Source organism: Carlito syrichta, unplaced genomic scaffold, assembly GCF_000164805.1.
Source record: "Carlito syrichta isolate Samal-C Ts95f unplaced genomic scaffold, Tarsius_syrichta-2.0.1 Scaffold307683, whole genome shotgun sequence".
NCBI lineage: Eukaryota > Metazoa > Chordata > Mammalia > Primates > Tarsiidae > Carlito > Carlito syrichta.
Genome location: NW_007251779.1, coordinates 702,309 through 714,806, shown reverse-complemented (window position 1 = coordinate 714,806; position 12,498 = coordinate 702,309). Strand labels below are relative to the sequence as shown.

Sequence of the window (12,498 nt, the reverse complement as noted above, 5' to 3'; positions counted from 1 at the left end):
TATATGCTAAGATCTATTATGTTTTTAGAAATGTCTTTTTCCAGTGTGATAACATCAACCACAACTCAGACTCAAACAAACTTCCTAAAAGTGAAACACACAGACAAGGCAGAAGCCCATTAAGCAAAGACCCAAAGGGTAGTTTTTCATATGGATTCAAACTTTTGAAAGTCCTTCATTTTTTTTTCAGGTTTATGTCATTAAATTCTTAGAGGTTGAGCACTAAAGGAAAAAAAAATACAGATTACCCTTTGACAGATATTTCTACCATCAGAAACAAAAGAGATGAACTATAGAATTCATCCTGGGAGGGTAGGCAGTAAGGAGAGACGCATCCTCACCCCCCACCAAGAAGCATGGGAAAAAGTGTGTGCTCAGATTTACATTGTTTCATCTGATTCTGTACATGGGAGAAGTAGTTGTCTCTACTTTCTTCAAATGGAGAGTGTCAACTCCCCCAGTGCTGGCTTCTGGGAGGGCCGCATAGCAGACAGGTAGCCTCCCCATTATGTTAACCAACTAATTAGCTTCATAACACACCAAGGGCAAAATAAGTCAAAATCAAAAACCTTTCATAAACACACCAAGGGTAAAATAAGTAAAATTTAGAACCTAAGCACGGCTGAGAATAAGGAGACTGAGCAGCGCATTTACGTGTATCACAAGCGGCACTTCCACCACTGTCGGTAAGAAACAAATACCGAAGCTGGATCTCTGTAGAAAAGGAATGGACACACACCACCTTTTTCTGATTCGACTCACTTTAAAAAGTATCCTTAGAAGTGCTGTTTTAAGTCCTATTGCTGTTAGAGAGTACTACACACTTCACAAAGCAGAAAGTGCCAAATACCAAGCTTCATTTTTACTCTACCTTTCCTTGATGTGTTCCACAATTAGTGCTAAATCAGCACACCAATGCAAACTGTTCTTGCAGGGAAATTTCATGATTCACACACTTGACATTTTAAAACACTTAAAAGAGTTTACAGCATTGCGCCATTCCACCCGAAGAGGTTAAACGGTTCTGTGACCTACAGAGTATCACAGGCAGTGAGCACAGACCCTCCCAAGGGTTTTCTCCACCAAGTCTACTGCTGATGCAACATTCCACCTCCTCCAGGCATCTGATTTCAGGTTATCTGCTTGCCAACCATGAGCCTTACAAATACTGCAAGAATGGTTACATTAAAAAACCCATCTCCACACAAATCCACATTTTTAAAAACCTTGTTGAAGAGATAAAACATTCCATACCTTGCCTGATTCATCCAAAAGTTAACACAGGAAATTTGAGAAACATTCCTTTGAAGAAAAAAGTCTGGGCTCCTGGAAGACCTTGGCAAACCCTGGCTCCAACACCATGAATAACTGAGTTTTTTACATGTATTTAAAAATAGGCTAGGTGCTATGACGGGAAAAAAGTAACAACGCTATTGCTGAAAATAGCATATATAGAAACCTAGAGAAATTGCATTTTTGAAAATAACATATATAGAAATCACGTTTTTGAAGAAAAGAAAAGCAACAAATGGCAGGGCACAGCAGGCAGAGAAAAGAAGAGCACTCAGAACAATGGATGGAATAGGTGGGAGTCGCAGTGACCCTGCAGGGCCCAGCCGAGGCAGGAGGGAGGTGTTCTTAAGGAGCTGAGGACCCAGACACAGAGCCATGGCGCCAGATCACGACAGGTCCCGGAAAAGCAGATGCATGTGTATGTCCACCTAGCCCTTCAATGAGCAGACTGAAGGATGACTTTTTCTGAAATTTACAAATCACAGGCAGAAGGTTTTACATAAAGTTAACAAAGAATTGTTTGGAAAATAATATCTGAGCAGATTGTAATCGTGGAAAAGACCAGAATAAGAAAAATTACGGGGATAGCTCAGTTCTACTCCAAGTTAAGCTACTAAAATGTTGGATGATTAATGGAATCGGGGGAGGGGGAAATCATCTCCTAGGTCAGAGGTGACCACAGTCTGCAAGGGTCCTTCTGTGAACTTAAGAGACTTCAATCACCTGTATAATATACTTTCTAAATACTACAGATAAGACTGAAAGCGATGAAAAGAACTGACCTCAACTGAACCTGAGGGAACAATTTCTCAAATATAGAGTGGGACACTGGATGTATCCAAATAGGGAAGGGGAAAAAGTACCAGGAGTCAAAATGGAAATAGTTGGCAAATGACAACACAGGCTGCATTTCCAGGTTTTTCTTTATAAAGCAAATGTAATGCTGAAATACACACCAAGCCATAAACCAAACACACCAAAAACTGCAATAAACTGGACCTCAGCCTCAACATTACCCATCAGAAAAAACATTAAACATTACCTCACATAAGATAAAAATTAACTTTGGTCTTTCACAAATCTTTAGGACATTAACTCAATTAAATCAACTGTATTATGAAGTTACTTAAAACCTATATCTGAACAGACACCTAGATCTGGGAATTGTTTTAATAAACTTAATAATCTTGTCAACACAGTAGGTACCAAATACTAAAGTACCCTTTAGGCTCAGAAACAACCAACCAATCACCACCACCACCACCACACCAATATCATCCAAACAAAAATTCCAGGATTTGTCCATTAATTTTGAAACTCTCCTTAGGGCAGGCCTCTCCATCCTAATTAGAAAGTTAAGTAGAATTAACTATTTCTAGAGGGTCAGGCAAGAAAGCCCTTGAACACACGCATAAAAATTGAGAAGCGCAAGCAAATATGTGACAATCCAGAGAACCCATGGAGTGACTTGGTCTGCACGTCAAGGTTTCAATGCAAACCAGAGACCCCCAAGGGTTAATACACAGTGTCCACACTGGATCTGTGAGAGCCAGATTGTCTGTGATGGGCTTAGAAGCACGGCTTTCAATTCTGTACTCCATCCTCAACAAAAGAGCACAAAGACAGAGAGCCAGGACATATCATGTGTAAACCTACACCAAAAAAGTGTGTGTAAAGATTAAAGCAACTAATTCGGGAAGATTTTCCAAACTCACAATCACAATTTTCTTCAAATAAAAGTCTTTCTAAAATGACAAATAGTTACTACCTAAATCCATTAAAGATAGGAAATAAGCATCTTTATCCTTCACAATAGGAAATTTAAGTAAAACCTAAAATATTTCCTGAGAGGGAAAGAAACAAAAATGGGTGAAAAAAGAAGATTCAGGATTAGTAAGCTTTTACCAAATTACTGAATACCTGAGCTGTGCTTGCTTTAGCCTTGCCTAAAGATCAGAAAAAATGACAACAAAACTCTGCTGTCAAGATGAGTCATTATATTACACAAATGTAGTAAGTTTGATTTTTACTCTAAAAAGACATTACACTTTACATCATTTTTATTCAGTAGAAAATGCTGTCAGCACTGAAGAACTGAGGCCTACAAAGGTTTTCGAGATAGCAGAAATCAGCCCTTTAAATTTATAATAATCGCTGATAAAAATCTTCCCAAATGCATCCTATCTTAATGAAAACATATAACAAAATACTTTTGTTTTTAAACTCTGCAGGGCTGTGATTATAAACAGAATTAAAACGGTCTGTTATAATATAGTAAAGCTGTGTGAGCCACTGGGGTATAGAGTTCTGTTTGCTCCTATATAACAAACTACTAGAAACTCCTACTTTCTACCTCCCACTTTCCTAATCCAGGAAGAATTAGAGGTTGTCAGGGGAAACCAGAAAACAGATAAGCCAGCTTCTTCAATCAGTAACCTTAACAATATACATAATTTAAAGTCAAGAGGCTCTGCTCTGAGGTCCACAGCACAGGGACTCTCCAATCTCAAAGCACGGGTGGATTAACAGCCGCCATTTCCTTGTGAATCAGAGGTCTTTTACAATACGTTCACAAGTTCAGAGCGGTGCTCTGAGTGAATGCCAAGAATTTTGGAAAACTTACCTGATTGCAGTGTTCTGTGTCAGATCCCGTAACATGGGAACGGGAGAACATACCACTCTAAAAAGAGACAAGAGAAGAAGCATCTATTTGTAAACTGTAACTATTCAGGTAAGTGGAAGAAAGATGTTGCCATGTTTGTTAGGCTGATCCTATCTTCCTTGTCTATCACCTCTAAAACAGAAAACAATTATGGGTTTACAAACCAAAAAGAGAGGAAAACATTACTTAACAAAAAAAAAACATAACAGGTCCCTCATAAATGAAATGGTTAACCATTAACCACAAGGCATTCGATCTCATCAGTAATCAGAGAAACGCAGCTATAAACCACAAAATGCATTCACTAGACTGACAAAATCTAATTTTAAGCTGTGACAATTCCAAGAGTTTACCAGAATGTGGCTAGGCACAGTGGCTCACACCTGTAATATCAGCACTTTTGGAGGCTGAAGCAGGAGAATGGTTGGAGGCCAGGAGTTCAAGACCAGCCTGGACAATGTTGCAAGACCCCATTTCTACAAAAAACTAAAAAAACAGCCAGGTATGATGGTGCATTCCTATAGTCTCAGCTACTCAGGAGGCTGAGGTGGGAGGATCACTTGAGCCCAGGAGTTGGAGGCTGCAGTGAGCTATGATCATACCACTGCATTACAGCCTGGGCAACAGAGTGAGACTGTAATCTTAAAAAAAAAAAAATTAAGACTAAGAAATTTTACAAATACTAAATTAAAGGTAATCTTATTACAGGTTAACACAATTAACATTTTTATAAAAAAACAACTTTTTTTTTACAAAGCAAAACAAAAGTAAGTATCACTTTAACATTTTTGAAAATCTCATTAATATCTGGCTTAGTATCTATCTAATAGCTGGATTCTCTTTTCTGCTTCTAATCCAATCCCTTAAGATCCAATCTTATGACATATGGCCTCTGGAAAACTCCACTGTGCACTCAAGAGTAAAATAGTAAGAAAAGCAAATAGCACCACAGCATCTTAGTATCATTATGAGAATCACTTTGACTTTCTGGATACCCTGGAAGGGTTTCAGGGAACCCCCAGAGCTCCCTGCACAAGGTGATACAGTTACTACGATGAGGAGCTGGGCTTTGAATCCAAGCCTTTTTTAATCAACAGGGTTGTTTTGTTTTAAATATAATTTTCTCACTACTACTAGAAAATACACATTTAGATAAGAAAAAAGTACTAACTAAACTTTCTTCCAATCGCTTTAATTACATACAAATGAACACTTACTGATCTGGAAGAACAGCTTCTCCATCCAAAGAAAACTTTCCCTGAATCCCATGACACAGTTCAGGTGGCACATCCACTGGCTGTAGAAAAATCCATTCCAGATTATATACTCACAAGAATGGAACATGGGGACTTAGGCAGACATGCGTACACCAGTTAATAGTAGCAGTATTCAAAAGACCCAAAAGGGGCAAATGACCCAAATATTCATCACTAGATGAAGGAAAACCAATGTGGTACATACACACAAACAGAAGACTGTTTAGCCATAAGAAATAATGAAATTCTGATACGTGCTACAACATGGATGAACTTTGAAAACATGACACTAAATGAAATAAGCCAGACACAGAGGACAAGTATTGTAATGATTCCACTTATATGAAGTACTAAGAAAAAGCAAATTCACAGAGAAATAGAAATAGAAGAGGGGTGACCAGAGGCTAGGGGGAGGGCAGAATGAGAGGATATCTGTTAATGTTGTTTAATGGGTACAGGATTGCTCTCTGGGAAGATGAAAAGTTTTGGAAATGGATAGTGGTAGTTGCACGACACTGTGAATATACTTAATGCTGCAGAATTACACTAAAAATCATTACAATGGTAAATTTTATGTCATGTATATTTTACCAAAATATGGGGAAAATAGGCATTCCTGATGAGACCAGCGGCATGCCCTACCTCTGTGGAGCCCGTCTGGTACAGCTCTAAAACGAAGTCATGGAGTGGGTGATGCTTCCCCACAAACAAGACATCGCCTCCCAAGCTGTTTCTTCTGGCTGAGGAGGAAGCAAGAAGAGAAGACCCACATGTAAAACACTGTATCTGCGAGGCCAATTTTTACAAGAGCAAAATGAGGGAAAGCATTTAAGTTTTAAAAACTTAACTATAAAATTTACAAAAAATAATTTTAATGTGACAGGTTAGACAGAAGAAATAAGTTCTAGTATTTGATAGGAAAATAATAGTTAATAATAATTTATTATATATTTCAGAATAGCTGGGAGAAATTGTAATGTTCTCAACACAAAAATAAATGAGATGATGAATATTCCAATTACTGATTTGATCTTTACAGGTATCAAAATATCACATGTACTCCCAAAATATATACAACTATTATATATCACTTAAAAAAATCAATTAAAATTTTAAAAAATAAAAGTGATAGACCTAAATGTGTGCTATGCCTTTATGGGAAAAAAATATTTTAACAATAAGGTTTCAAAGATCAATAACTATCAGAAGACAAATCACTGAAAGATATCTGAATACACCACATGATAAAATGCAAGATTTCCTTACTGATAAAGAACTCAATTTCTTTTTTTTTTTTTGAGTTACAGTCTCACTCTGCCCCCAGACTGGAGTGCAGTGGATGCTCATGGCCACCGCAGCCTCGACCTGCTGGGATTTGGCAATCCTTCCGCCTCAGCCTTCCAAGTAGCTTAATTCACTCAATTTCTTAGTGTAATAAATATATAAACATTCCCTTAGGAAACAAATTATATCATCTGATGATGAAGATTTTTCTAAAGACAGTTAGTAGAGAAATTATTTCTACAGGTGTATTATGTCATTAAATAAACTTTTCAATAGAGCACAGCTTTGCAATTTCCCAATCTGAATGCTTTTTGCTGCCAGTATTAATCACAAAATACCACATCTTATGCAAAATAACACTTCAAGTTAGCACTCTAAGGGCAAATGCTTTTGTTTCATCCTAACCTTTAAGCAAAGTTATTATTTGGGGAGTTTGAGGAAGTAGGAAAGAAGGTAACTGGAAAAAATTCCTTCCCCAAAGGCAAAATACTCTTGTGTGTACATATCATATAAGAATAAAAAAGTTAAAGGATACTCTTAAAGTACTGATTTTAAAAAATTTTAACAAACACTCGTAAGCTAAAACATTTTAAGTACTACTCAGTTAACATAATAAATTAAGAAGCAAATTTAACATTTGTTATAAAGAAATAAAACGAGTAATTTATGTCTCCTTTATGGGAAGTTTGGCAAATGGAAGGGAAACAAGATCTAATTTTATAAGGAAATGTGAAGTTGGCATCACACAGACAGTGTTCACCAAAGAATCATGATCTTACTCTCTTCAGGAGTGAGGTCGGGGTACACTTCCTCCAGGGCGGCTCGCAGCCTCCGTTCATCCACAAATGGCAGCAGCGCGACACCTGAGCACAACAGATGCATGTGAACCAGCCAGCCATCAGGGTCACCTAAATTCCAGCTTATCACTGGTCCAAATACACACTTCTAGAAGACTATCCTTGTCGATATAAAAACATTCTGGAACCAAGCTCTTACTATCTCATTCAGCCAAAACTAAGATGCTAATATCATCCACGATTCTACATCTTTTCCATTCTTAAAGTAAGTCATACGAAAAATCATGTTTGCTGAATCTGAACTCAGTGGTGACCATTTTTAAATGAAATGAACACACAGTCACCGGATACCAGCATGTGCCCCTGCCTCACCCACTAAGATGCCCCAAGCAGGTCAGTTCATCTCCAACCTGAGCCTGTCCTTTCCTCTTTCTAGGACACAGTTTCTTCTCTTGTAGCATGAGATCATTCAACTAAAACATATAGCTCTGTCCAGTGAGAGTCCATGGAAGACCTCCCCCAGGTCTAAAACTGTATAGGCGTTCTGTTCACATGTTAAAGTCTACTAATTAATTTATATACAAAACATCTTTACAGACTTGCTTATAGCCTTGGGGTAGGGGACAGAACAGAGGCAGTTAATGTGGACTGAAAATGACCCTCTGGAGATGCTGGGATTAAGGGCACTGCTTTATTTGGAAACACATGCATGTTTTTCAATGAGGCATGTCACTAATATAGTACCTATTACTAGAAAAATACACAGTTACTGAAGCATATGTAGGTATATATAGTCTACCATACACAGAATAAATAGTATTCTGGCTAAATAAAAATATTAAGACAAATAGCAAAGATGAATGCTAGGTAGAGCTAAATAATTTTGAAACCACTACCACTCAAGACCATTGTATTTGTAATTATTCCCCTTAAAATTATAAGAAATGAAAGGTTTCCAGAGTTGTCATTGATTATTTAACTACTGTATTGCCAAAGTTAGGAAACATGTTCAATTTTACTACCGAGTAAGAATTTTTTTTAAGTTAAAAAGTAACTAAGTTCTAGTATGAATTTTGAATATCTAGCATCTGAGTCAGGTTATTTCAATTACTGGTAAACACATGGAAAAAAAACCTAGAAATTGCTCAAGTTGTAGCCATACACTTCAGAGAAATACTAAATAAGAAAATACAGCATTATCTAGCTTCTGTGTTCTATTTACTACATTTAGGATCTAAAAAGGTAATCTACGAAAGACTTTCCTACAATATCAACTCCAGAAGTCAAAACCAATCCATAAGCAACTTGCAGTGCGACTGGCAGCAAGAGAGTTAGTTACCCAGCAATGAAGCAGCCCCGCTGCCAGTATTGAGAGGGGTGCCTGCCTCCAGATATGGCAGTGCTGGAGAGCCAGCCAACCATGGAAGTGAGCATCCACTGTACACTGAGCACTGACTGTGTTACACGCAGCATCTTATGAATCCTCTAAAATGCCCAGAGATAGACCAGGGTGTGGCAATGCTCAGGTAAACACAGCATTTCAGAGGTGAGCGCCTGCGTCAGACTCTCTGGGCTCATATCTTGGCTCTGCCATGTGTGACTTAATCAAATTACCTAAATTCTGCTTGTGTATCAAATACAGAGCAATCAATAATGCTATATATATCAATAGAGTACTAAGCAAATCTTATAAGAACAATATTGCTAATGAATGACATATAGTTCAAAAATGTTGAAAAAGTACTCAGATATATTTTACCTTCTATCATTTTTAAGATGTACTCACTACAAGCAAGAATTTAACAATTATCATTATTTTCATTAAGTTTTAAAAACATGTATGAGGAAATAACTATATCTCTAAAAGAACTAAATTTTATGTCTGTTCTTTCTTGCTACTAAGTCTAATAAGTAAAAATATTAATATAAAATATTAAAGGTCAAAGTTTAAGCCCATTCTAAAATTCATATGAATCTAAAGGGAAACCAAATAGTCAAAACAATCTTGAACAAATAAAGTTAAAAGACGCACAATAAGCAAAGCTACAGTAATTAAAACGTATGGCACTGGCATAAGGACAGACATATAGATCAATGGAATAGGAGAGAGAACAAGAAACCCTTACATATATGATCAATTGGTTTTTGACAAAAGTGCTAAAAACTATTCAACGGAGAAAAGAATGATCTTTTCGGTAAACAGTGCTGGGATAACTGGATATGCACATATTAAAGAATGAAGTTGGATCCTTACCTCATACCATACACAAAAATTAACTCAAAATGGACCACAGACACAAATTAAGAGCTAAACCTATAAAGCTGTTAGAGTAAGTAAACACAGGGAAAAAGATACATGATACTAATTTGGCAATGATTTCTTCGATATGACACCAAAGGCATAGGCAGCAACAACAAAATAGACAAACTGGACGTCATCAAAATTTAAAACTTTTATGCATCAAAGGACATTATCACAGGGTAAGAAGATGAAAACACATGCAGACCCCATCTTCAGTAAGGGATGGATGTCTAGAACACATAAAGGACATTATCACAGAGTAAGAGAAAACACATGCAAACCACATCGCTAATCAGAGACAGACATCTAGAACACATACAGGACATCATCACAGAGTAAGAAGATGAAAACACATGCAAACCACATCTCCAATAAGGAATGGATGTCTAGGACATATAAAGGACATTATCACAGAATGAGAAAACACATGCAAACCACATATTTAGTAAGGGATTGATGTCTAGAATACATAAAGGACATTATCACAGAGTAAGATGAAAACACATAAACCCACAACTCCAAAAGAGGATCGATGTCCAGAATACATAAAGAACATTATCACAGAGTGAGAAGAGGAAACACATGCAAACCACATATCCAATAAGGGACTGATATGTAGAACACATAAAGGACATTATCACTGAGTAAGAAGAGAAAACACCTGCAAACCACATACCCAATAAGGGATCGATGTCTATAATACACTGAGGGACATTATCACAGAGTAGAAGATGAAACCACATGCAAACCACATATCCAATAAGGGATCACTGTCTAGAATACATAAAGGTCATTATCACAGAGTAAGAAGATGAAAACATTAGCAAATCACATATCCAATAAGGGATCAACGTCTGGAACACATAAAGGACAATATCATAGAGCAAAAAGAAAGAGAATGAGAAAACATATGCAAAACATATCTCCAATAAGGGATCAGTGTCTAGAGCACATAAAGCACAAGATCAGAGTCAGAAGACCACCGGAAGAATGAAAGAAAACACATGGAAATCACATATCCAATAAGGGATCAATGTGTAGAATACATAAAGAACTCCTAAAATGCAATAACAACAACAACAACAATCAAAGAAGTCAATTCAAAATTGGACAAAAAACTTAAATAGACATTTCTCCAACAAACACACAGAAATGACCAGTAAGTTCATGAAAATATGCTCATTATCAATCATCCTTAGGGAAATGTGAATCAACAATACAATGAGATACTATTTCACACTCAGTAGGATGACTATTAGTAATAAAAACAAAACAAATGTTGGGGAGGATGTGGAAAAATCTGAATTCTTGTGCATTATCTTTTACTCTATATTAAATTATACTGAAAATATCCTTTGTCAGTGATAGAAATGATATATATTTTATTACAATGACATAGTTGGCAAGTCACCTGCATGTTTACATATTTAATTCTTTATTTAATAAACCCAGGCAAGGATTTAATTATTTATTTAACGAACACATAAATACATATCTTTATTAAGTAATTTACTTAGTGCTTTTTACTTTACCACCCCGTATTCTTCTATGCCTCCTCTCTAATTTAATCAAAACATCCTCTACAAAGCATCTGCAAAAACAACCTAAATGTTGGGCACAGTGGTTCACACCTGCCCCAGCACTTTGGGGGCAAAAGGATTATCTGAGCCCAGGGGTTCAAGACCAGCCTGGGCAACTTGGCAAGACCCCATCTCTACAATAAATTAAAAAATTAGCCAGGTGTTTTGGTGCACGCCTGTAGTTTCAGCTTCTTGGAAGGTTGAGGTGGAGGAATCGACTGAGCCCAGTAGGTTAAGGCTGCAATGGCCATGAGCATGCCACTGCACTCCAGCCTTGATGATAGAGTGAGACTCTCACTCAAAAAAGAAACCAAAAAACCAACCTGAGTCTCCAGTACATTTACATATAACAGCATATGCCCACAGAGCACAAAATGCTTAAATAATTCCAATCAATGGGGTGCATCTCCCATTATCATTCCATTAAAGTAATATGAAACTTCTGCTATTACATACATCAAAAGTCAACCATAAAACCTCTCAAGATGTTCATTTTTCAATTTATAAATTATTACTTATTCTTGTTTTCCTTAAGATTCTCTTGGAGTCATTTTATTGGTCATTCCAACCACATGGAATAATCCAGGAAAAGTTGAAAATATGAGTCTTACCAAACATGCTTATTATCCTACAGATTTTGTGGTGCAAGATAAGATTAAAATGACTTGCCCAAAGGAATCTTTGGTGTGAAACAACTGTGTACTGTATAAAAGAAATGTCTTTGTTATGTTTTACATTCAACCATCATCACATATTGAACGAGCAACAAATAACACCTTAAATTCAACATTAAATTTATACTGCCATCCCTCCAAAGTCTGTTAACAGAAGCAGTGAAAAAACAAGAGGCCTAGTAATAACCATTGCCAAGTGTTTAAACTAAATAAAAGTTTCTAGTGTATTTTTCAAAAGTTTCCATGGAGTATAAGTCAATCTCCACATGGACACAGTCATGTTTCTGTATCTCTCAGCAACCTCAAAAGGCATTAATGAGCTACTGACTAGATGGAACAAGTCTCATTAATTCATCACAAAGGAGACAAAAGATTTAATTATCAACCTATTTCAATCCTATTTATTATTTATCAAAATGTTACTGTTTGTTTGCTCACAGTTTTACCAAAAAGGATCTATTTCTAAATTTTACCTTGCCATGCAAATTTCTTTCCATTCAAATCAATAGCAAAATCTTCAGGATAGAAGTCAATTATACTAGAATCCTACAGGAGAAAAGTAAGAAATCAAAACAGAAGTCACACATCTCTGTTACAAAGACTTTGATGCACTCCTTTTAAAAATATGCAAAGACATGAGGTTACTAATC

At 36.6% G+C, this 12,498-nt stretch overlaps 1 protein-coding gene across 2 annotated transcripts in view; it reads right to left on the bottom strand.

The window, feature by feature from the left end:
* XRN2 (5'-3' exoribonuclease 2) overlaps positions 1–12,498 on the bottom strand; it is a 79,062-nt gene that overhangs the window by 24,193 nt on the left and 42,371 nt on the right. For both annotated transcript variants that reach the window (XM_008064546.1, XM_021715792.1), the window contains 5 exons: positions 12,322–12,394; positions 7,275–7,358; positions 5,854–5,951; positions 5,173–5,252; positions 3,917–3,973 (listed from right to left, as the gene is read on the bottom strand). In XM_008064546.1, coding sequence (XP_008062737.1) covers positions 3,917–3,973; positions 5,173–5,252; positions 5,854–5,951; positions 7,275–7,358; positions 12,322–12,394 — 392 coding nt within the window. The remainder of the gene's footprint in view (positions 1–3,916; positions 3,974–5,172; positions 5,253–5,853; positions 5,952–7,274; positions 7,359–12,321; positions 12,395–12,498) is intronic.